Here is a 27,296-nt window from a genome sequence, read left to right as displayed (position 1 = left end):
AATGCAGAAGAACAAGTAAATTTGATGCTTTTAACAAAAAACTACTTTTCTCAATGTCCATATATATTGAGAGCTGTTGTACATAACCATGCTGTAGGTATGTATACGCCCAAGCATCTGAGGTTGGACACGCACCTTTTAGCTCTAAGAGTAACAGTATAACCGCACCCATATCACTTCCCCCTCCGTTCCATAAAAATTTACATTCCTCTCAATCTGACAGACTTTTTGTTTAAAGGAAAACCAAAATATAATAAAACATAAAACATGGCTCTGAGAGTCAGCAAGGCACACAGGCTGTGAACATCTTTCAGGGCAACACAGTTCACAGGGCCTCTACTTACTAGCAAGTAATTTTTCTTTCTCATTTTGTTAAAGCATCCATATGCACAATTCTTACCAAACCCTCAAAGATAAATGGAGTTGCCTCAGATGAAGCCTGGTGACCTATGGGGAAAGACTGGTTTTCCTAACACCGTCTTTGAGAACAAAAGGTTGAATCCAATGACCACTACAAATGGAAGGAAAGGGATTTTCTTTAAGAAGTCAAATCTGTGGGTCAAATCTGTGACAAGTTAGATGTCACTGATATGACTGCAGTGCAGCTGGGACCAAAGGTGACAGCCTCGGCCAAAAAGCAGCTCCTAAGGGAAGGAGCAATGAGACCATACTATAACTTCTTACAGCTTTCTTCATAACAGCTCTTAATAGCAACTTGACCTTGTACACAACCAGCTGAGTCCTAGAAGGAAGCAGAGTGGGCTCCTAAACTTGACATCTACCACTTGGTACGTGCTTTTGGTTGAAAGCACCACAGAGTAGTATATTTTGCAGTTATTTTCTAGTGGTCTTTCTCACAGTATGAAGCCCTTCAGATCCAGAGAATTGCTAAAGGGATGTAAGGATTTGGCAGAAAGAGGAAAGAAAGAGAATACTACAAAAAGAGAAAGGTAACTAATTCACAATTTGAAAAGAGTCAGAAGTAAAATCTAGTTAGGCCATTGACAAGGACATGAACTTCCAGAAAAGTCCCAATTTAGCCAGACTGCTGATAAGACCTTAAGACAGCGAGCACACCTTTCCCATTACAATCTATGCATACTAAAGCAAGGAGGAAGAACACAGTGGCATATAGGGTTCAAACACCCTCAGCTTAAGTTGTTCAGTGTATGTGCACTGCCAGTGCGAATGCTCATATGGACAATCACTTAAAAAACAAAATGTACTAGAAGTGATGCAAAGAAGATATTGAGAAGTGATAGGGTTAATAAGAATGTTAGAAAAATACGTAACTATTCGTGAGCAGCAATACAGAAGGTATTTAAAATACCCAAAGGAAATTAATTCAGAATTAAAATATCTGTTTACAGTACGGAAGCATGTATGTTGGAAAGCAGTAATTCTGGAAAGAATACAGAGTCCATGGTACTTAACCCAATTAGTAGGATCTCCCAGCATGATGCTGCTGCTAAGAGCAGCAACGTAGGCCAATGTGACCTACAGATTTATAAGAAGACTTTTTATCTATCTTTACCTCTTTATGAGACTTTCATTGTGAATATATTGATAACAGTGTGTTCAGATATGTTTGCTATAAAAATGATCCAAGAAATCATGAATGAGTTTATTAAAAGGTCCCAAGAATGATCAAATGCCTGGAAAATCCTCATTACAGAGAATCCTTTAAGACATTTAAGCTATTTACAATATTGTAGGAATATTTATGACATGACTGAGCAATTCTGTATGTGAAAAAAAAAGACTGGAAGAGACCCCTGGATTATCAAAATTTATGTGTAGTTTCTGTAGGCACAATATCCTGTAATCCCTCTCTGTAAAGAATCATTTTTAATGTAGAGAGCTGAAAAAGACATAGTAAGGTTAATAAGGACGGAGGAGTCTAGTTGGATTTAAATAACTTTTAACAGAAAATAAAATGGCAATTTAAAAATGAGGTAATTAATTATGGGCATAATTAACAACTGAAAACTTTGGACTCACTGTCAAAAGACATTCTCTTTCTAAAAAGAATGAATTTTTAGCTATTAATTTTAGCTTTTGTAATGTGGCTGACAAAATTGCAGGTGTCATGAAAAAAATTAACATTTGCCTTCCAGCTATATATTTCATCCAAACTATCAGGGTATCTATGAAAATGGGGTAATTAGTATCTCTTAAACTACACATTTTCCTCATAAAACAAAGCAGCATGACTCATCGGTTTATCTATGTTCGATGTAATAAATTACCGCAGATCAACACACATAGAGGCAGCTGGAATCTCTAGTTGACTGCAAAATGTTAAATGACCTTTTCTCACAATGAAGTCCTGAGGCAGGAAAATACATTACATGCAAGAACTGCAGCGTCTCTATTGACCTGTGCAGTAGTTACTTGCAAAAGTCATTTGCTAAGCCATTAATTTCAAAATTGTGGACAATATGAGTGTCTTCGTGTAAGTAACTACACTTCCAATAGTGGTATCTCTCCTCCTACGAATGAAATACACATTTCCTGGAGTGAAAGGCACAGTTTATAACATTTCAAAACATGACAAAGCCTTATTTCTACATCAGGAGTCTCTCACAGTTCCTGCAAAAAATTTAGCAGAGCAAAAATTGGAAAATAACAGTTAAGAAAAGTCATCATCTGTCAACAGTGTTTTGCTATAAATATCAAGGTAATTTTTCAGATCCCTGAAAAAGCACTGAAAGGTAGTGTTCCACACTTGATGGACCTCTGGAGTTTTCCAGAATGGTAAACTGAGAAGCTGCATATGAAGAGGGTTAACCAATCACCCCTCCTCACTACTCTACCTCTAAAGGGGAGTTCCTATGCAACTTTTGAAGCAGTGAGGTGTTATGGAAGAATAATTCGAGGGCTTAAAATGAGATGCAGGTTGCTGATGTAGCACATGATCCTTTTCCAGGCAAGGAACTGAATATATTTTCTACCTTACAAAAACTCTGGTCAACAAGGCATTTGTGAAGCCTCTGCACCTGCTATCCTTACTTTTGTTATGGCTTTTTGATTTACAGGTCTCGGTTGTGACATAAAGCTTGAAATCGAAGTTTCAGATTTTTATTAAATATTGAACCCTGGGGGAAAAATAATTGCAGACTCTTAAATAGATACCAGAAAATGATGATTATTTAGTCCATTTCAAATTCTTCAGTGACAGGGCAACCTGGGCATAATGAAGTGACAAGTGGCACCTATGTGATTTTCAAATCACTCAACTTCTCATAACAAACATAGATTCTTCTTGCAAAATTACTGTTATTCTCATCAATAAGTGGGAGCAAAAACAGCTGCATAATTTCTGGTGTAACGTTCCTGTAAGCAAACAGTTAGTATGGGAAGCTTGGATGCAGTAGCACTTGATAGGACTTTTTGGTGATATAAAAAATATTCATTTGCCATTATAAGATACGGTTCAAAGGAACATTTACCTTTTCATTTCTCTCTATCTGAAATCATAGTGTTCCTGCATTTCACAGCACTCTGCTATAGGAAAGACATTAAAGAAAACTAGAGACTCACTGAGAAATTCACGTTGGAAGTCACCTCTTGTGATCCATAGTCCAAGATCTTGTTCCAAACAGGGCTAATTTCAAAACTAGATGAAGTCACTCAGGGCCTCTGTAGCCCAAAAAACACGATTTTTACCATAATATCATAAGATCTGTATTCAACACAGGATACCTAGGCTTCTCTGAGCTTGCCTTGGCCTGATTTTTAGTTGTGGCAGCAATTGCTTGGTGGCCACATGCCTTTTGCCTCCCTATGATGGCTTTGCTCTGGAGCACCTGGGGCAGGACACTGGCACCCCTACCTAGTCACTGTGGGAAAAACAGACCCTCTAGGGTTACAGGGCTGGGGGACTAGCAATCAGCCTTGAGTGGAGTAAAATTGAGGAAGAAGGGGGTTTAAACCACAAGCATTTACCTCATCCTCATAAAGAACTTGAGACATCTTGCTGTGAAACCCTTGCTTTCTGCTCAAGTAACATTGATATAATTCACCTTAGGATCCAGAGGGACATATGAAGCATAACACTCAAAATCTTGTTCATGGACTAAAAGAAAATAAACCTGATAACACACACACAGACATACACACACATACACATAAAGCTAAGATTTATTTACACTAACATTTATTGTTAGCATAACAGAAATCTTAACAGTCTGATCTAAGAATTAGTACTACTCCTGCTCTAATTATTAGAGGGGAACAAAAAAAGAAAACCAAATAAAGAAAAAAGTACTTCTGTATTAAAAAGGCAAAGTCCCAGTAGTAATAATACAGCTTAAATTGTTATACATACAATTATTAGTTTATAACCCATCTTCTGGTAAAAGGCACATGCTCTAACTGTTCCTGTGGGTCCCTAAGGTTGATGGCTTCAGCCTGGCAGTGGTGGTGAAAGACTTTCAGTAAGTCATCAGCATCTGAAATCCTTTGTGAGGAGGAGTATGATGCTGATGGGTTACTTCTTCCTCAATCTAAGATCTCTTTGTAGTAATTTTTAGATATAAGACAACACACATTTCTACCTTGCTTTTTCTTTGCTAGTCTGCAAGTCCATACTATATCCACAATTAACATATATGGTGTTTTATATGTCTTATAAAACTTGTTCTTTGTTTCCCCTTAAAACATTTGTGTCCAGGTTCAGGTCTGTATTTCTTGAAGTGACCAGTGATGAACTACTTACAGACCTGCAGTCTCCAGTGCCAAGCCTGTGAGTCATCTCTAATCATCGCATGCCTGTATTGCTCTGCATGGCATTCTGTGTGTTCACTTCTTAAGGTTTCTACTATCATGTCAGGTCTGCATTTTTCCAGATTATGTTACAGTTGTAAATATCTCATTCTTCACAGAGTAGCTGTTCACTGCTCTTATTTATATAATATCTATGGCGGTACTGTGCCATACGAAAAGTAAAATTAATTAGCAATAGCCACCTTGTCAGAAAAATTGCTGTTACAGCAAAATCAAGTAAAAAATAAAAGCTCCAGGAAGGTCAAAAAAAATTCAGACAGCCTTAACCCTGAGGCCTTGCAAACTCAGCACAAAGCACGTGGCAATGGCAGTACTGTGTTGCAGGGCTACGTGGTTACAGAAGACTGAGGACAGCAACAGAATAAAATGAATATTTTCTGCATAACATTTTTAGCTGTATTTATGCTTTTTCTGGTGTTAATTAGATAAGGTGGACTGTGATTGTTGTTATTATTATTGTAAATAAAGTATTACCAATAATTGGGTTTTGTATTTTTGTTAGATTGTTAAGACTTTAATTAGCCTAACAAGAGATTCTGAGCTCTATATTTATAGTGTTGAAGAAGAGTTGAAGCCTAACAGCTGGTCCAGTTGAAACTTCACAACCTCCCTGAACACAGATTCCAGCATCTCTCCAGGTAGCCTTTTCCAGTGCTTAACCCTTCTCTTGGGGAAGAATCTTTTACCTCCTTCCAGCCAGGGTTTATCCTGTCGCAGCTCATGACTATTGCCTCTCATACTTTCACTGGATGCCTTTGAGAAAAATCTAACTGTACCTTTTGTGTAAGCTCCTTCAGATAGTAGGTAGATGTTAGTTTTCCCCTCGAAGCCTATTCTTCTGCACCTGTGTTCCCTAAGTCTCATCATCTGTCATGAGCACTCTCTGGACTCTCTCCAGTTTCTGTTTGCATAGTCTATCCATCTTTCCCATGGTCTACCATGAAAAACTTGCACTTGCTCAGAACAGGCTTTAATTCTAGTAATGACATGTAGATTAACAGAAAGGATTGGCATCTGACCCATATCTATGTGTACACACACTACTGAAGTAGAAAATCAATTCTAATATTTAAAAGACCAAAGCTAGTTTTTGTTTTTCCTGTTTATTAGCATTGAAGCCATGAGAAGAAAAGGAAAATGAGGAAGTTTAGAAAAACTATTCTGTGTTCATGAAAATATTAATAGCTTGCCTTTTAAAATGCATTAATTGAACTTACAGGAATCCACATTTTATATATTAGTTCCAAATAACGTACTTCAATGTTTCTGTTCTTTACTAATAGCCTCACGTTTCATAAATGTGTAAGGCTTCTCTGTTTTAGATTAATTTTAAAAAATTTTGAAATAGTTCCTTTAATGAATGGTATTGCTTCACCTTGTTTCAGTGAAAAAATTAAAATCCCACTCAATGATTTGAAACCTCATTCATTTTCATCTGCTACCTGAGTGTTGTTTCTAAAACTGCCATTATACTGCCTCCTTTTCAAAGACAGCATTTCAGAGAACCCACTGAACACCAACACCTTACAAACACCTCCCTGTGATCTTGTAAGAATCTCCCAGTGTACATTCCTGATGCAAAGCACCATAAGAGAGAAGAGCAATTATGCTAACTGCTTGTCAGCGTTTAAGATCTTGTGCACTCAGTGTGAGTCATTACCCCTACAAACTGTCAGCCAGACTGTATCACTGAGACAAATAACACTAGGAAAGGCTGTTTTAAATATATATGTTGAAACAAGGCTGCAAACTAAAAAGAGGTCAGAATAGTTCCCTGTTTCTCTTTTATAAACACTGAAAAGACATAAAAGCTGTGCGAGAAACACCAAAGAGTGCATTGAAAATACTGCTTTTTATTACAGGAGTTAAAAATGGCCCCTGTCCTGCTGGGAGGTGTCACTACCCACAGCTTCCCATCCCTTTCGGAGCAGTCACCCTTTGTTGTGCCCTAACAGAAGAAATACACAGTGGTATGGGTACAATATGTCCAACTTGTACTTCAGTACATATACACACACTCCTATTTCACCAGATTCTAATGTACATTAGCCTTAATTCAAAACAATGAAATTGGTGTTTCTCTTGAGTTCTTTGGCATAACTGTTGAGTGGTAATTCAATATACTTATCTATTGATCTATCAAAATGGTGTTCTCAAAAAGACTATTCAAAGACACACAAAAAAACCTGTAACAACCTACATTTTTTATGAGCCTACTCTCAAACAAAATAAGAGGAAATTCATGGAATAATTTAAACATAAATTGCGCATCTTTCAAAAACAATTATAAAAGACATGATGTCCCTGATCTGGAAAAATGTGCAAATTTGACCTGGAGGCCTAACCATTTAGAAGCACATCCTACACTCTGCACTTGTACAAAAGTAGCTTATGTAAAGTAAATTAAAGTAAATTAAATTTTTTCCTGTTACAGAGATGTAGAATCAAGGGCCATGCTACAACCTTTTACAGGCTAATAAAGGCTTTGATCAAAACCAATGCTTTTTAAAATGCACTCTGCTCCTAGTTTCAATGTATCCCAGTTCTCTAAAAATAGTCACCAATATGATTGACTTGCTTTCTGAATACTAACAATGTGGATTCTATTCTGTATCTTCTTGGCAAAACAAGTCGTGCTAAAAGACAGACTAAAGTACATCCACTTCTGAACTACTGTTTACAAACAAAGAAGCATGTTAATCCTGGGGGAAAAAAACCCTTATCAAATGAATTCTCATTTACCTTTTCACATTTAAATATGTAAAAATCCTAAGTGTGATATACGGAGGTACACATCTTGTCTTTTTGGCTGGAAAAACCTTGACATGAGATAAAGGACATACTAAGAGGCTGAGGGCATAAAGGCTAAAGAAATCTATATAAGAAGATCTGAAGATCTAATTATTTCTTGTTGAGCTCATTAGAGGTCAAAAAGATCACTGACATCCACAGAACACTTCTCTTTATTAAGATATTGATCCATCTGTTATTGACACAGACCTGCAATACACTACTTCGAGCTGTATAGATGTCTTAACTAATTTGATACTTTTATTCCTACCAAAACACAAATATGACAACACACACTTATATATATATATAATATATAAAAATTATGTACGATTTCCTTCATTATTCTATAAGAATGACACAGTTTATCAGTAAAAGATGGCTTTTGCTGCTTTCCATCTTGCTAGTCTACAACACTTTTGAAACACAACTACAAAGACCAAAAAGGAAGCATCTGTCACAGAGTTCCAGAGTGTTTTGCTTCTTTTCATTGTCAGGTTCTCAATACTTTCTGCAACACCTTCAGAAGTGACAGTAAACCAAAGCTACTCATTTATGTCTTTCCAAAGAAATTAGTAGTGTTTAGCAAATAATATACATTTGCAGAAAATATCAGCTAGCATGTCTGCTGTAACTACTGTCTTCTTACAAGCAGCATCCTTATTCCTTTGAATTTGATGTCGAGTAACACAGCCCCCCTGCTTCTTGCAGAAACACCAATGCATTTCCTATGCTTGAAGGAAAATGCAACCAATAGTAGAAACCTGGGCCCTTACAGCTGTGCTCAGGAAGCTAAGAATTCAGGTCTCTCCTGAATAAGGGAGACCTTGATGCCTGCTAGGAATTACGCTGTTTGACTACAGTCTGCATACATGCTTCTGGCAATCAAGGCCTAAGCACAAGGCCTAAGCACAGGGAGAAGTGCTAACCATTGTCTAAAATGTCACCATGAGCCTAGAAGCCATCAAACCAGGACCCACATCACTGGGGACTGCCCAGTCTGGAGCAGTATTTCTCCCAAATACCTGGCATTGGCTGCTCTGCACTCACAAGCTGGAACAAATTTGAAGATACTCTTGCATATTATCAACACATAGTAAAACATGCATTGCATACTATCAGTTACAAAGCCTAACGATTCACTGCACACAGCTCGTGAAGGCAGAGATAGAAACACAAATGATTGCTCTGACAAACCTCTCCTGCAACAGTACCTTATGCAGATTTTGCATCTAATCATCAAAACTTGCTTTTACCATAAAACTTTCTCCTTAAGGAGTTGTAGCAACTTCAGCCAGTATGCAGTCCAAGTGCCCAGCAGAATAAGGATAGCCCTCTGAACACGTAACCTTTTGAAGTCCTAGTTGGGGCTTTTCATTTGCTTTTTCTGAGAAAACAGTGTTGGTGATGGATCTTGAAAACTTTAATTTAAAATGGCTACAGGAATTTGTGAGACAGACACCATACGATGTGTATATCAGCACTTTTTGTGACAACAGCAACGCGTCAGTGAAGACTCTATTCTCCGACCCAGAGACTCACAGATTTTGAGTCTTGGTGACCTTCAGAGCAAAATGCACCCATCTGCTTTACTACTCGATGAAATCATTTGTATTTCAAATTCTCTTAAATGAAGTACCTATCTGTCAGGATGATAGGCACTGTACAGAGCTGGCAAGGAGAAAAAGAACTATATAAAGCACTCAGAGAAGTCTTTTATTCAACTGCTACATAAATGACAGGTATGTCTCATTATGCAATTCCCCTAGCTCCTCTTAACAAACCTGACCCCCAAAACTATATCACATGATTCATCAGTATTGTGGTTTCAAATATTTTTCAAAACCAGTGCAGTAATATCTTCTTGCAGTGATTTGCAGCACTGGTCTTGGGCACAAAGCACTGAAGATTTCCAAAAGCACATATGTACATCTCAGCTCATTCAGTGAGGACAACAAAAGAGATAGTGTGCCAGCATAATCTATACAGCATTTTTAACTTTCTTTATCATAAAATATTCACATAAAACAAATGAGAGAAAACATAATTTGACAACACAACTAAAATACCTTCCATATTCAGATGGAAATTGTGCACAACCATGTTCAAAAGACTTTGTATTTTTCATTAAGTAACTCATTAAGTGATCTTCCATTAACAAGCTGGATTATATAGCGATGAATAGGGGGATAGTGTGAAAACAGAAGAAGAGACACAGACATGGGTGTGACTTTACCTGTTGCCTCTTCTCAAATTCTAACTTGATACGGGATTTGATGCAGTTGCATGTGTCCTGATACGTCTGCTGCAGCGCAAGTTCCATGAGGTGTTTGTGGTACGCTCCTGCCAAGTTTCCACAGATAAAAATTATTACATTTGCCAATATCTAGGGAATTAAAAAAAAAAAAAAAGGTGTTAGGAAATTTATATAAATAAATTAACAGAAATTAATTCTAGGCTGCAATGAAAGATTACTGCAGTTATGTATTTTGCTTTTGTTTGATTTTTAGCAAAGGTTAACCTTTCAAAAAGCCTTCACAATTAGTGGCAAAATCCCAAGCAATAACAGAATCATATTTAGGTTGGATACTGTTATAATTTAGCATTAAATAAGAATGAAAATTAGTGACATGTTTGTCTACTAAATGAGGTACATGTTTCCTGAAAAAAGAAATTCAGCTCATGTTAGACATCCACTGTGGAGTATTAATTAGGTGGGATCATGATCTACTGATGTAAAACAATAGCTACAACTCCCAGTAACAATTTCGGAAGCCATACTATTGCCATGCTCTTTTGGCAAGACATTTTCTTTTGCAGTGCCATATGGTCGAGAGGTGAAAAGTTTCACCTACACACATGAACAGCCTGACCCGCATTTTACCCCAGCCTGATCCATTACTGTCAGTCAGCTATAAATATTATAAGCAATGTTTAAGTAGCGAGATCTGACATCTGCCTACTAGAATATACTTTTCCCTTCTACCAAAAAACTGCATTTGCTTAAAACACAGAACTTAAAGATTTAAGATTTAGGCTCAAACTTACAGCATCAGATGCCCTCTGTTCACAACAACTCACAAACATGAGAAATTAGTTTGCTTAAAAAATCCAGACCTTTGCTGTGCTTCACCTTTGAAAAGGACACAATACTGTATGGTGATGCTAATACTTTTAGCCATACCCAGCTTATTGCTGCAAATAAAACAGATGCATTTATCCATTCTAGCTCACTCAGAGCAAAAGAAATATGAGAGAGTAATGAAACAATTCCTAATTCAATAATAAAGATAACAAAAAAGATAATATTAAATTGAAAGTGAGATACAGTTGCAGTCTGGTCAGAGTAGGTCTCTGTCTGTAAGCCCCTAGTGTACCATACAACCCGGATTACAAGCACTACATGATGTCACAGTACTCATAGTCTGGGAGGGAAGATGGAAGAAAGGAAGCCAAAATTTCACTAATTATCCACAGTTTTAATCATGAGGTTTATGACAGATTTCCCTAGGGATCATTCACTAGCTGGTTTTGGTGTACCTATGGCAATCTTTTGTGAATAGCTAGTAGTGAAAGAGCCAAAGATCAGAAAAAAGTCCAACAGTATGCTACAGTGGTTCAAAGAAAAAAGATAAATTGTCCCATCAAACAAAATTCATCTTCTTGTGGAATACCTGTTATTCACAAAAAAATACATGGGCATTTTAATGCTCCTTTTATAAATGGACACTTTAAAATGAAAGATTTAAAGATATACTTTTATTGACTTGTCTGATGTGTCACCTCTCATGGTTCCACAAAGCTAAAAAAGGGAACTATCCATCTTTGACAGAAAAATGATCAATGTTTGCAATTGGATAGAACTTTTCTTTCTTTCCCTAAAACTTTAAGATCATGGCATTATAATGTTTCTAAAAGCAACATCTGAGTGATTTTGTCAATTTTTCTAAAATACATAAATGTCAATATAATAAGGAAAATGTACACATTTCACTTTCTTCAAAGAACCTCTATGAAGCAGAGGCAAAAGAAATATTTTAAATGAAACATTTCACAACAGCCAATAATTAACCCCACCAAAAACATACGAGAATATGGTGTACAGTAAATCATTTGAAATTAAAATACTTTTATATCTCTTTGTAAATCACAATTGTTTGATTCTGCCGTGATGTCAGCAATACCATAGCACTCTCAGCAGATACTGATTAGTGTAAAAAGATCTTATGTGACAAATAGCAGTGCAGAGGTAGGGTGTCCCAACTGGCAATCATTTCACGTTTTTAAAAAGAAATTATAATGTATGAACATGCTGGGCATACAAAATGCTCAGATATCAGTGGGAAAGTTTAGTAACAAAATTATCACTAAAATGAACTGAAAGCAACAGTGTGCTGTGATAATCTTTAGGTAGATGTCGCTGTTGAAAGACGGCACACAAACTTACTACATGTATTGTCCAGCTTCATAAAGTTACAGAGTATTTAAAGCAAAACTTCAGGAATTTACTCAATTAAAATAAAAAAATACTGTAATGGGTAAATTATGAGTATCTTCTTCACCCTCATAGAAAAACAAGTTTGTTCTAAAGTCACACAGAGTCTCCCAAAATGGACAGGTTCAAAATTTTCCTCAGCCCAAAACTATTAACTGAGCTTCTCACTTCTTAAGCAAGTACACTAATCAGTATGCGATCATAAAAAAGTTTCTTTTGTTCAGGCACCTGCTCTGAGTAGGCCCATGCTGTGAATGCTACCTGTACCAAAGAACTTGGAATGAAATTCTGAGTCAGACCAATCTTCTGTTCTCTAGGCTAGGACTCTGCAGTCTTTTTTCCTTTTTCTTCCCCCTCCCCCTGCTCCATCCCTGCCTCCCCCCTGCCCCAGATGTATGTTAGATAATAAGAAAAGATGTGGTGGATCTTCTGGTAAGAAATTCTGCATCTTCCTGTGATAGTTCTGATAACTGTGCAGCTAAAACTGTAACTGAGAACCTCTGGAAGAGAATTTGGGGACAACTGAATAGACTTCACAACATAGTTAGGGCTTTGGCCCAGGAGGACAAGACTGAACTGTGGAAAAGGGTGTAAATAATGATGGTAACTCAACAGCACAAAAAGACCAGGGTGACATCAAATACAGTGTTGCATGAACCCAGTTCATATCCTTTACAAACAGACACTGTATGACAAATATAAACAAAAAACCCCCAAAAAAACAACCAAAAAAAAAAAAGACAACCAAACCAAAACCAAACCAAAACAAAAAAAACCCAACAACGATGACAAAAAAGCAAGCAACAAAAAATCCCGCAATATAGATAAACCCTAGTAAGGTCCCACTCAATTCACCATATGAAAATACTGAGTGATACAGCAGAAGTTTCTATCTCTCTGTATAGTTAGAGTGGAGAGAGAGGTCAGTCCATCTCCTGGGCCATCTGCATCCCATCAGACTGATCCACTAAATATATGCTGTAGTGAAGTTTCTGCTTTATCAATAAATAAATTCAATGTCTACAGAAGGTGATCTAAATATGAGTTAAAAATTAACACAAGGAACACCAAGGTACCACTGGGAAGTATCTCTAGGTACTCCAAGTACCAGCTTGTACCTCTAATCACTTAAGGAACATAATCATGCTTGATATCTCTTCCATCTCCTTTGACCTACAGAAAACTACGCACTTCCAGGCAATCCAGGCAATGGGGTAATTTTACATTCAAGTACATGTATTTTTCAGTGAATATCAAGTAATCAGATGTCTAGTGCTTCACTATGAAAATAGACTATTTAAAAGCAAATGAAGACAAAGCTAAGTAGCTATGATTAATTTCTCAAGAGAGTACTACAGTGCCCTGAGCTGCAAAAAAAATGTATCATACAGAAATTCAGCTGATGAAAGCTGCCCACAAAGATACATACAAACAAATAAGTTTGCTTATTAAATGCTATATCAAAATAAAAGAATTACAATACAAGTTGCTGATTCTGATTCAAGAATAAATAATTTGTTAAATATCTTAGAAACTTTTGCTGAAATACCTAATATGAAAATCAGAATTCTCCATAGATTTTCCCTTCCAGCTTATGAGTTATTTTGTTGCATTTCTTTCTTCTTAGATATTGTACATATATTTCCTGAATTCTTGCATGAACAGAATTTTTTCAAAAAAAAAAAAAAAAAACCACCATAAAAAAATTAACATTTTTTTCAATAGTTTTCCACTTTTCTTCTAGGTAAGAAAGCTGAGGAAATGGAAGATGAGGGGTGGGCAAAAAAGGCTATCATTTATACTGTCTGAATGGAAATTAATGGGAGAAAAAATGATTCTTATGTCACTGCCAAAGTGCAAATTCTTCAGCTCTGCAAAGATGAATTGTCTCTCTCTCCATTTGATCTTTCATGTGATGGTTTGTGGTGTGACTAGCCAAGCTAGGGAACAAGTCTATACTTCTTTAAAACCTGTACAGTTTTCGACTCAGACATAATTTGGTTAGAAAGAACTATGTCAGGTAAAAACTGAAAAACAGCATTTAAAAAGGAAATGCTTAGCCACCATGTAAATTAGTCACCATGTACTATGCCCAATACCATTATTTTAAGTAAATGTGTTCAGAAGCTTCTCAAGCTATTCCATGCAAAATTCTTGCCCATGGAGCTCTGGCCAGTCATACAATGTTGACTTTTTTTTCTTTCACATTTCCAGACCTCTGGAAGTCCAAAGTCTATAGCTACGTCATAGCTCACAAGAAGGACAACAAATTTGAAAAAGGGAAACATTTTGCCATATGGCAACCTCTGTTTCAAAAACAAGCAGTTTGGAGAGGAGCAAAACTAATGAAGTCTGGATTTCTACGGATTCGTATCATTTTGCCCACTAATTTCATGACTTATACAATACTTCCAACTCCTCAAATAGGTCAAAGATTTCTACAGCTGGCCTAAAACAAGTGATCATATGTTGCCTAGTCCACCAGCTGCTGTTACTGAGAGTAACAACAGGCCTTCTCCCATACGTAGTGAGATCACTAAGTTGGGCGTCTTTATTATGAAAGTTCCTGTGTTTCACAAAGAAATGTATCAACCTCTTGGATTTCTATTTCTGTTTCAGAGATAATGATCAAGGTTCAATGAATGCTCAATGAATTAAGGTTATTTGGGTCCAGAACATGACAGGTTGAAGGAAAGACAGATTATGGGCAACCACATACTTCCTCAGGAATTTAAAGTAAAAATCAATTTATTTAATCGTTGCACAATTATTTTAATACTCTGAAAGGTAAAAGATATTTAAATCCTTAAATACTTATGGAGGTGTCTCAGTTTAATGAGACTGAAAGTGTTTTGCTAAGGAGTGTGAGTTATGAGGCAGACCAAACTCCTCTCTCTCAGTAATTGTAAATCTGAAATTAAGAGGCTCCAATAGAGGAAGTATGGAAAAAAGAAAATAACTCTTTATTAAAGAGTATTTATTATGTGTATTGGCAAAAACAGCAAAAGAACACAAAAACAACTAAACAATAATCCTGTATCCAAAGGTCTCCCTTCAAAAAGGAAACAGTTTGATACTTCTCTGTCCTCTAGCGCGATTCTAATCACAGTTGGCAGGGGGCGATGCTGGATCACTGAGGATGAGAGCCTGCAGTTGCTCGGTGTTGGTTGGCAGGGGACGCTGTTGGGCTCTGGTGGTCGCTGTGTGGGGACCCCGGATCGCAGGAGAAACTGACAACGGAGATTTCCCCCCCACTGAGGAGGGGAAGGGGAAAAGGGGAAAGAAGGAGGGTTTTTTTCCCACGAAACTCACAGTGTCTGCAGCTGGCTGTGGCCAGGACTCCCCTCTTTCGTCGATAAGCACAAACTCTCCGATGAAATTTGAGCAGATTTGGGCTGGAGACAGAGCAGCACGTAGGCAAGTCGAGGCCAGAGAGCAGCCAGATGACCTGGCCGAGAGCAAAACGGCCTCAGAGTTTTTCCAACACACACACGCCTTGCCTCCGTTAAGGCAAAAAGTGGAGTGCCTCTTTCCAAGGAGAGGAAGGGAGAAAAACTCCCCATCCCCCCCACCTCCCCACCTCCCCACACACACCCCCCAGTTTAGAGAGGGCCATCAGCCTGGAATGTAGTTCTGCCAGCCAGCTCCTTTGTGTAGGTCAATCACCCAAGGCAAAAAACTGTCCTCCCCATTGAACATCCCTCTCCCACACTGCAGCAGGGGAAAGAAAATTCCCATTTGGTTTTTTAGAACAAGTAAACCCATGACAGAAGGCCACAATAAGAAGAGACTACAGATGAAGAGAAGAACAGGAAGCTTCAGTACCCTCAGACCCTTTGTCTGTATCAAGGAGAATGTCAAATGTTTTTCAGAAAGGTAAGTAGAAAAACAAGTTGCGATTTTGCAAGAAACAACCCAATTAAAAAAAAAAGGAAATATAAAAACCCACAAACAATTTAAGATTTCTCAAAGTAACTGAGAAACAACAAAAAAATGGTTTGAATTAGTCAGCATCCCAGATGGCTGCATATTTTCAGTGTTAAAATAAGCTTGGTAAAAAGTCCCTTTGTGGGAGGGGAGTTGATGTCATTTTACAAGCCAGGAAGTTTTGACGCTATCTTCTAATTGGTATGCGTAATTCTCTTTGTAGCTTTTGCAATCAGAGCATTGAGAACAACAGCAGAATATTCATTTTTTGTAATATCTATGTTATTTGACATGATTTTCTTTTCATCATTATTATAGATTGAAATTTCTCATAGCTCTAGGCTATTCTGTGGAATGACTGGATTTATTTTACTCAGCTCTGTGCATACACAGACCCTATCTATACACCAGTGTAGATGAAAACTGATCATAAACTCTAAGCTCTTTAATCAAACCCAGGGAAAATAAACTAGAAACAAGAATCAGAGTTATGGTCCCTTTAGATCACTTCTGTGTTATACATATAATCAATATCATTGACTCTAGTTAATGACTCTTAATATTTTGAATCTAAGATAATTTTTTGCCTGAGGGGAACTCATACTCTCTTCAGTCAGAAGGAACCATCCAAGCCACTGGGCTTCCCTGCTTCCCTGCTTGCAGAGAGGTCTTTTGTGTTTACATGCATCTCTGAGATCATTTAATTTCTTTACTATTAAAACTGCTCAAACATATTTTAATAGAGAATTAATTGAAAGAAACAAATAAAATAAAAAATTAAAATTATTCAGATATTTAAGTAAAACAAACAGTAACTTTGAGTTTGGCTTGAATTCTGGAACCAAAATCTGTAAACAATAGATACTCTCATTGATCTTAAAAACTAAAATTTTCTCTCAAAAAGAATGAGATTAATTTTTAGGTTCTGAATCTTATATAAGGGTGAGCACTAGAGTGCTCTAAAAAACAAACAAACAAACAAAACCCCCAAAAAAACGCCCATAAAAGAGTTTTCTAAAAAAACCCAATAAATCATTAGTCTTTGATATATTACAGAAATAATCCTATGTCTGATTTTGAGACACACTCAGTCTTTTCCAATAAATTAATCTGTTTCACTCTTAAAAAAAAAAGAAGACTAAAATCTGTAATATAAGTACACTTACTTACAGGACGAGCAATATGCTGCTGAGTTTAATGTGTACCAGTAGATTTCTCCTTACTTTCCCTCATCAGGAGTATTACTAGGCAATCTCTCCTGTACTATCTACCAGTCTTCATGAAGTTCATTTCATACTACTATCTACCAGGCTTCATGAAATTTCTTCATATATTATCTATGTCTAAGTATCTCCCCTTCTGGCAACTTTTACAGAAACTAATCAACAGGTTCAAAAGCTACCAGAAGAAGGGAAGACAAACCGATAAATGAACTAATAATCACATATACGCTCTTTATTTATGTACTTGTATGCTTAACCCTCAAAACCACAATAATGATTTCAGCTTTCTTCCCTAATTGCTGAAGTTTATACTGTATGTAACTGTACTGCATATTAATATGCTACATACTCTCAATTATCAATATAAATGGAAATTAAAATCAATGGACAGTTAGGATTACATGGATAAATTACAGTAAGAACATATAATCAATGTAATTTTTTTACTACATTGCAAACAGTTGGCAATTGATAGACATTTTGAAATAGTATTTTTTATGATCTCTAAATGAAATTCTGATTTATATAAGAGTATTTTTCTTAGGTAATATTTTTCCCTATCAGTAGTCATAATGTCATAATCATCTAGATAAGCCTGTTAATAAGAAATACTCGAGTATTTTTTCTGCTTGTCTGATGACTACATCAAACTTTTATCAAGTTCATTTGTCATAATTTGTCAACCTGTGCTAGGAATCAGTGGTCTTTGGCTATATACTTCACAGAGAATGGTATGGAGCAGAAGGGAGAATAATGAAGTGGTGTGTAAGTGAGGAAAGTGATGACCTGTAGAATTGGATTAAACTGATTCCAGAATGTCCCCAAAGTCAAAGTTTTGAATTATGACACTCTTACCTGTGTTTGTAATGTTTTATAAAGAACTTAGTTATCATTTTGAACTATACTGAGATCTCTAATCAGTATTTGGGTTAATTCTTGATTGGAAGTAGTCTAACAGGAAAATTTGTTCTCAGGAAACCTGAAAGTTCTATTTTCTGGTGTCAGGCAAATGCTGTGAAGAGTCAGTGAGCCAGGACAAAGAAAGTGCTAAATTTGGTTTACATTCAGGATGGAATGAAGTAAATATTAAGGCTTTGCTGCAAATTCATTCTATCTTTACATAAGAAATGCCATTTTTCTCTCCTTCATGCCTCAAAACAGCCAAGATGTTATTTGTCAGATCAGATTTTCTATTCCAAAGCCTTAGTGTGAAGCATGCTGGACACTCTGAAACAGTTTTTTCTAAATCACATGGTTTGTGGGAACACCTGAGTAATACCTCAAAAGTTAGCACAGTACCTCCCATTCAAAGAACAGAATCACAGTCATAAAATTGTTAAGGTTGGAAAAGACCTCTAAGATCATCAAGATCACCCTGCACCACTGTGTTCACCATTAAACCGTGTCCCTAAGTGCCACATCTACACATTTTTTGAACACATTCAGGGATGATAATTCCACCACTTCCCTTGGCAACCTGTTCCAGTGCATGACCACCCTTTCAGTAAATACATTTTTCCTAATATCCAATCTAAATCTTGCCTGGCACAACTTGGCACCATGTCCTCTTGTCCTGTTGCTTGTTACTTGGGAAAAGAGACCCACACCTATCTGTCTAAAACCTCCTTTCAGGTAGTTTTATAGAGTTCCTTGTCTTTTAAAGAACTATTTATGTATGCACAGATCTTCCCTCCCAGTTTCTCAAATCACTGAAAGGGTTTGGGCAAAGGACTCTTTCAAAGGTCTTTTGGAAATCCAAGTAGAGTTATCAGCGAAATCAGCCTCATCTACCTGTTCGTTGATGTCTTCAGACAGATTCAAGATACTTTTAAGAAAATAGCTCCTTTTACTTCTTTCAAAATAGAATGCGTTACAGTTTCATTTTTTAACTCATGAAGACACCGAGTTTACAGGCCTACAATCTCCCTGACCCTTTCTAGAACCTTTTCTTAAAGATTATTTTCACATTTTATACTGTATGCTCTTCAAAAACCAGAGCCTATTTCAGAACAATCTATATATGCTCCCCTTCCCCCATTCCTCCAAGAAGGATTTTAATGTGAGATTTTCTTCAGTTTCTTCTTCACTGAACAGGGATACAGAAATTGTTTCTCTGTGATGGCCTTATCCTCCTCCCTGAGTATTTTTATAACCTGGATGTCAAATGTCCTTGTAGACTCTCTGAAAGTTCTTTTTATAACTCAAGTGCTGAAACAAGGATTCAGCAAGCAAGGAAGGCAAGACTGGTTTGGTTAACCACCATGGCTCTAGTTGTTATCTAACATAAATTACATACTTGTAGATATATGCTCTTGAAACTCCTATCTGACCTGAGCACTGCATACAAAAGCATTTTGCAACACTTTAAAAAACATTTGCACAGATGAAATGTTTTCACTTTGGTTGATTAACTTCAGTGGAGCAAACAGATTCTAAAATTGCTGATAAACCATGCTAATTAGCAGAATGAATATCAGGAAAAATTGCAACTACAACAGGCACAATCACAAGGTGAACTGAGATAGCTCCATAAGCTTTTTTATAGTTAGACTACTGTGCATCAAAGGCAAATGTTATTTTAACTGAATTACAATTTAAAGCTTCTTATGATTATGTAATATTAAAAGAAAAAATATAATTCCCTTTCTATAATTCTCTGACACATTCTGAAATATCTTTAATGCTCATATTTTAATTTACTCATTCCTGTGCTCAGAAGGAACCTCAGTTCTCTAGAGGTTTTGCTTTAGGAATGAACCTACAAATTCTATGCGCTGTACAAGAAGCAAGTTTTAGTTTGTGAATGCTGGAGGAAAGATTAAATTCTGGCAGTAAATGTGACAAACTTTTCCCTTCCAAAGAATGTATTGTAAAAATCAAATGGGTTTAATACTGCGAAGACAAAGAGAAGTCCACTAAACTGGCAATAATGCCATTTCCATGAAACACTTGCCTATTATTACCTACACCTCTACCTTATTAGCAGATTTTGCATTTAATGCATTTCTTACAGATTAGTTTACAGATTGTATATTACATTTCCACATATTTTAGAAACAAAACCTGTGAATCTAATACTGAAATACATCATGATGCTTTGCAAAAACTGACCGGCCTTCCTATATAAAAAGAGAAGTTAATAACAATATGAAGGAAATAATATTCCAATTTCCAGATGATTGCACTCATATTGTTATTATATTTATTAATTTCTGATTTCACTCTCAAATTTGACTGGAATAGTATTGGAACACTATGGATAAATTAGAAATAGTCTCTTTTTACGAATTCTGATGCATATGTGGTAACAAAAAATAAAGAAACAATTTCTGTTCTCTAATGACTTGTGGGAGGAGGGGATGTTCTACATGGAATGACTATTTTTTAATTCTCCATAACAAAAACAATCCTGTACAAAAAGAAAATTACTACTTAAACCCCACCAGTTTCAGTTGCTTTTACAGTTATCTTTTACAGCAAAGTAAATTTCACCCTGCAACCTACCCTTTAATAGTACAAGCTGTCATTAGAAAGATTTGACAACACATCATGAAGATACAAAAGTAATGCTACACTAAAAAAGGCCTGGAGCAGTATTTCTGACACACCATCCCTTCTCAGTCAGAGAAGGGTGCTGGAGCATCCACATGTTACGAAGTAATGTGCTATCTAAGGGAAGCAGGTCTCAGCACCACATAGAATAGCAGATTTACTTTGCTTTTCAGTTATGTTATGTTTAAAACACAGTTTCCCAAATCTGTAAATTCCCATACACATGAAGTTATTACTTTTTCTTCACTCAACATTTATTTCAGGTGAATTTGAGTGTATGGACACTATCCAGGCTAACCACTGGGACTGGAAAACAGTCCTTGCTCTGTTTTACTAACCAGTCAAACATATTCATGTAAGTGTTTCTCAGTTCTCTACAATGGGCATTCAGTATCTCTACTTTCAAAATCCCAATCTGATCAACAAACTCTTCTACCTTGTTGCCCACCACCTTCTGCAGAAAAAGGTTTTAATATACCCTTTTCTTTGAGGAAGCAACAAAATTGCAGCTAGGAACCAGCAGTTATCCAATACCTCTAAGAGTACACAAACTGACTCCTTTCTTTTCCACTCCCATTGTTTGTTAGACATATATACAAGTCATGGGATGCTGGAGAAGAACAACACAAGCTAACCTGAACTGTTCCAACTCTCCCCAATTCATTTCAGCGCAAGTTTATCACTCTGCACAGAGCTTCTTCCAAGCAGTTTTCTCAGACAGCCTGGAAACAACAGGTTTCGTGGAAAATATCTATGGACACTGTTACAGAAGACTTCAAAACTAATAGGCAGGTCAGTCACTGAATGGCCAGTCAGACAGGCAACACCAGTAGGTCTGGCTTTTGCAAGGACAGGTTTGGCCCCTGTCATCAGGACTTCTCGAAACAGAAGCATGAGAAAGAAAATGATCAGCAGCTCACAGGAGAGCTCTTTAAATGCTGGATGCAGATCAAAATAAGGGAAGTCACATGCAAGGGTCACACAATAGGACAAGTGGAAGACACCCTAACACTTGCTTAAAACACCAGAAAAGGGACAAAATGAGTAATGGCTTGAGGTGCCAGAACAGGATTGCATTGAGTAAGGAACTTTGCTTCCTCTGATCAAGGCTTAAAAATTCTTGAGCTGTCTTAGTGCTCCTTAATTCAGTCACTTTGCTTATATTTTTCAGCTTGTTGCTCTCGGTTTCTTTGTTTTGCTGTTGTGTACACATTAAAAATTGTGACTTTCTTTTGTCTTCCCATAGATTTTTCATCTTCCTCCATGTCCACTTCTTTGCACTGTACAGGTAGAGTACATAGTGTCTGTGAAGGTAACACAAAAGTGGACAGTGAATTGCTTCAAAGTGGTCCTTTACAAGGCACTCTTCAGTAAAAGCAAGTAGCAGCAGGAGTAATGGCTATTAGGACAGTTAGCTGGACAGCACTGGAAAAAAGTTTGAGAGGCTGCATCCAAAGGTGGGCAACAAAGGGGGGAAGCTGTATGAGGAGTGACTGAGGTCACTTGGCCTGTTCAGCCTGGAGAAGAGGAGACTGAGGGGAGACCTCATTGTGGTCTGCAACTTCCTCGTGAGGGGAAGAAGAGGGGCAGGCACCAATCTCTCCTCTGTGGTGACCAGTGATAGGACCCAAGGGAATGGCCTGAAGTTGTCTCAGGGGAGGTTAGAAAAAGCTAAAAAGAAAAAGGTTCTTCACCCAGAGGGTGGCTGGGTACTGGAATAGGCTCCCCAGAGGCCACAGCACCAAGCCTGACAGAGTTCAAGAAGCATTTGGAGGATACTCTCAGGCATACAGTGTGACTCTTGGGGATGGTTCTGTGCAGGGCTAGGAATTGGACTCAATGATCCCTGTGGGTCCCTTCCAACTCCGCATATTCTGTGATTCTGTGATCATTCCTGGAATCCTAAATCAGTGCTAACAAAGGTGTAAGTTGTGCATGAGGCCCTCATCTTTAGCAAGGAAAATGCAGACCCAGATGCAGAGTAAAATAGCAATGAATAGCTTGTCAGAAAATAAATACTTGTTACTCTTGATCTGTTCCTACTCTGAAACAGTATTAATCAAAAGTACTTCATAAGTTGACAAAAAAAAGAGTGGTATGTCTCTTTACTGGTGTTTTGTGGAACTGCCATCTTTGGCCTCTATGGCTTGAGGGCAAGTGTATCCCCACTGCAGTTACGAACGTGTATAGACTTTTCTATACTTAGCACTGCGCTGAACATACTAATTGCCTGTCAAATAACAAAAAAAGGTTTGCAGACAACACACTAAGGCAGTGCACACTAAAAAGCACTGCTACAGACTCCCAGAGATTATTTCCTGGAAAAGTGTTTTTTTCCTCTAACAAAATCTCAACAATCTTTCTTTCATCCCATTACGGATTGGGAAGTTACAGCATCTCAGGTAATATGTCTTTTAGTGTCTGACTTTATCCTAAAGAGAGAAGGCTATTAAAAATGAATTGCTCTCTATGTTAGCAAGAGTCTACCACTGAATGGGAGTTTCATTAGTTTTGAAACTGGAGAAGCATTCTGAGCCAATGTCTTACATCCAACATCACAACAAAAATCAGCAATTTTATATAAGGAATTAATTTGGTTCTCTCTTGTTAAGAAAATGGTGTTGTTTCCAAAAAGCTATCTGCCATTTCTACATCAAAATCTATCTTTTGATTTATATTCTCTCCACATTTGCATAGCAAAGAATCCCAATCATCTTTTCTAAATCAGAATGGCTGGAGATGGTCTCAGATGTGAAAGATTCAGTACACTGTTTTCTCATTAGGTTGTTAGAGACCTCAGCAGAGATCCAGTTGACAGTCCAGTTCAAGGACATAATGGGATGCAGCCACAAGAACTGAGGGAACTTGCTGATACCACTACAAGGTCACTCTCGAGTACCTTTAAAAGCTCATGGGGATCATGGGAGGTTCTTGAGTGCTGAAAGAAAGCAAATCTCAATCCTATCTTCAAGAAAGTTAACATCACCTTGAATCCTGGAAAGATGATAGTACAAATCCTCCTTGAAGCCATTTCCAACTATATGAAGGACAAGAAGGTGACTGGGATTAGTCAGCATGGAGTTATGAAGGCGAAATCATATATGAACAACCTGAATGCCTTATGTGATGAAATGACTGGTTTTGTGGCTGAGGAGAGAGCCTGAGCACACTCATAAACCCTCACAGCCCTTACCAGCCTCCCCTGGGGCTTCCTGTAACATCCCCAGCCCCAGAAGCTCTATATAAGCACAACCTAGAGCCTTTAGTTCCTGCCTGTGCTATAGGAATGCTGATCTCCAGTTAAGCTCTGCCAACCACAGACACCCTTGAACCAGATCCTCAACCTGTGGACTGACTTGACTTCAGTCCTGCCTTGTCACTGTGGATGTGTCCAGCAATTGCTGGATGTGATCCTGACTTAAGGATTGGCTGTCTGTCTTGACTTTGCACCTGTCTGCTTGCCATGATTTTGTCTTATAGTCTTGACTCTTGGTTGAACCTGATTACTGTCTCTGGACTTGCCTTGCTCAGCTCTTGCCTTGCCTTGCTGTGGGACTGGGATCAAGGCAGTGAGTCCCTGGCCATGTTGCCTTATCCCTTAACTGCTTCCTCGCAAAGAGCTCTGAGAAGAAATGCAATTCAATTCACTCAATTTTCATTAAAATAATATGATTCACCCAGGAACTTCAGTTCACTGCCTTCAAGGTTTTCAAGCAATTTCACTGGATTCAGGTATTGAAAACAAAATAAGTGCTTTATAAGCAAGCAACGACAGGGAAGATTGAATTTCTGAGATATATTTCTATTTTCTACCCATCAAAGTAGCTTACTAAGGCAGGAGTAGGACATAATGTCAAAGCTATCTAGTCACTTTCTATAGTGTAGGTTCATCAGCAGGAACATTCTGGCCAATTAACACATCAAGTTTCATCCATGTCCCCCCCAGTATCTTTTATTTACTGAATAAAGTGCACTGAAACATTTATAGTTTCTAAAAACACAACTTCCAGTTACTGTAATTAAACACCAAGAGCATTTCATGTGTTAATGCTAAAAAGTTGCCTCTATATCATCATTTCTAGAACTCACCAAGGTCCCCAAACTTGGGCTTCAATCATTGCTTTCATATATGTTTTTATTAATAACAAGCTATATCTCTGCATCAGCTTGCAAAATAAATTATTTTACTATACAAAGATATAAGCATAACTATTAACTTTGGCATACATAAGCAAAATATAGTTTTCATTGTATACCCATATAGTGGTGAAAATCTAAAAGTTCATGAATTATCACATGAAGTACTACTAAGGATAAGTTCATCTTCTAAATTGCATATGATATAATACTGGGAACTTCAGCAAAGTGGAGTTTTGACTAACATCTGTGCCATCTACCAGGAACAGTGATTTTTTTACCTTCAGATTTATATCACAGAATCACAGAATCATAGAATCAACTAGGTTGCAAAAAGACCTCTGAGATCATCAAGCCTAACTTTTGACCTAACACCACCTTGCCTACTAGACCATGGAATTTCCCTAGGAAGGCAAAATTACAAAATATGTTGAAACAGTCCTTTTAAAGTGACATAAAATGACTAATACAGTCATCAAATCTTTCATTAATTTCCACGTAACTGCAGTAGCTTATGGTACGTTTGCAAACAATGGAGACAATATTACTATTTATAAATATATATTTAGACTTTTAAATGCTACATTTAGTTTGGGAAAACAAATGACCTATTTAAAATTGGAAAAGGTAAAATTCTAAAACTACCAAAAATAACATACCTGTCTAATCCCAAATATTTTTTAATGATACGCTGTGAAGAAACCCTAAAAAGCAACTCACATATAAAGTACTAATTTATAAACAATGGTTGTTTCATCTTAATCTAAATACATCCTGCTTAAAAAGCATTATTTTATTAGTTTGGTAAAAGCTCAAACAAAACATCACTTTAGCAGATAATGAGCTGTGCTGCCATATACTAAAAGACAGACACTACAAATCAGTTACACAGCCTGCAACTAATGAGTATGACTGATAGGTGAGAGACACTGGTGTATTGCAAATTGTACTGTATATCCTTTAAAGGTGGATCTGTATGGCAGATGGTTAACCACAAAACTGCAAGACGAAAACCCAAAGTTTGAAGTCTCAGGTAATAAATTTCTTTGACCAAGGACACAAAACTCAAAAGTAAAGCCGCGGTCATTTATCACTGCCAGCGCAGTACAGCATTAAGTGTCCCAGCAAACCTTCCCAATGCTCCAGTGCAGATAACTCTCAATTCCATTACCATTTCCTACACTTAATTCTGTTAGATGTTCTTTGGGATGTCACGGAGAACATGCTGGGATGCTATTATCCTCTCTGGGACACAGCCATAGCTGCATACTTTGGTCATCCACTTTTGTTTTCGGGTAACGTAGTGGGTTGACCCTGGCTGGACACCAGGGCTTTAGCCACCAGGGGCTAAAGCCACTCTCTCACTTCCCTGTGCAACTGGACAGAAGAGAAAATATAACAAGCAGTTCATGAGTTGAGATAAGGGCTGGAAGAGATCACTCACTGATCACTGTCACAGGCAAAACAGACTCAAAGTGGGAATATTAGTTAAATTAATTACTAACAGAATCAGAGCAGGAGAATGAGAAGTAAAATAAATCTCAAAAACACCTTCTTCCCATCCCTCCCTCCTTCTCCATGTTCTACCTCCTGCCCATTCAGGAGCAGCAGGGTGACAGGGAATGGGGGTTATGGTCAGTTGTTGTTTCTACCGCTGCTCAGGGAGAGGAGTCCTTCCCCTGCTCCCCGTGGGGTCCCTCCCATGGAAGACAGTGCAGTACACTGGTGTACAAAACACTCTTACATAAGAGTTACTTCAGGATCATGAGTGTAGTTTACCCTGAATCTCACTTCTGTCATACTAGAAACTATCCAGACTTGGAAGTGCTCAATGTAGCTTATAGCAGTCAACCAAATATGCCCCTTTGTAAAAGCATAGCATGACCAGACCCCAAGTATTACACACAGTAGTGGTCTACTCCTCTCGAAAGGGGTGGAACAAGATAAAAAAGTTCTGGACAGAAGAGCTTGGAAAAAGGACAGTATTGTGGGAACATTATGAAGATTGACACACTCCAGGGTAGACAGAATGCCCTTGAGCTAAATTTTGAGCTAATTGGCTCTTCACTGGTCTAACAGTAAAAGTTGTCTGCTAAATGGATGTAGAACTGAGGCAGCAAAACTATGTTTGAAGTATATTTAGACACTGTGCACAGTGTCTAACTGCTACTAAATGAAGTACACCTTTTTGTTTTGCTTTCTTTACAGATAATCCAGGCAATCAGTGGCTAAAAATAAGGGCTGTTAGGCAGGTTTTAAAGGGAGCTATTAGACTACCTGGTTTCCAAGAGCAGTTTTAGCTGGGGATTATAGGCAGGGAAATTAGACTATCTGGTGTTTGTGACTGCCACACACCTACAAAATACCAGAAGAGAGAAGGGGCC

The 27,296-nt window shown here is 37.5% G+C and overlaps 1 protein-coding gene across 1 annotated transcript in view; it reads right to left on the bottom strand.

Moving 5' to 3' along the window:
• Nucleotides 1-27,296, bottom strand: part of ADCY2 (adenylate cyclase 2) — a 211,637-nt gene that overhangs the window by 99,104 nt on the left and 85,237 nt on the right. Inside the window, exon 4 of the mRNA XM_027644049.1 lies at nt 9,815-9,964. Within this exon, the coding sequence (XP_027499850.1) occupies nt 9,815-9,964 (150 nt within the window). The remainder of the gene's footprint in view (nt 1-9,814; nt 9,965-27,296) is intronic.

Source organism: Corapipo altera, unplaced genomic scaffold (genome assembly GCF_003945725.1).
Source record: "Corapipo altera isolate COAL_440 unplaced genomic scaffold, ASM394572v1 24b, whole genome shotgun sequence".
Taxonomy (NCBI): Eukaryota; Metazoa; Chordata; class Aves; order Passeriformes; family Pipridae; genus Corapipo; species Corapipo altera.
Note: the sequence above shows the minus strand (reverse complement) of the source record. Positions and strands in the feature narration are given on the sequence as shown.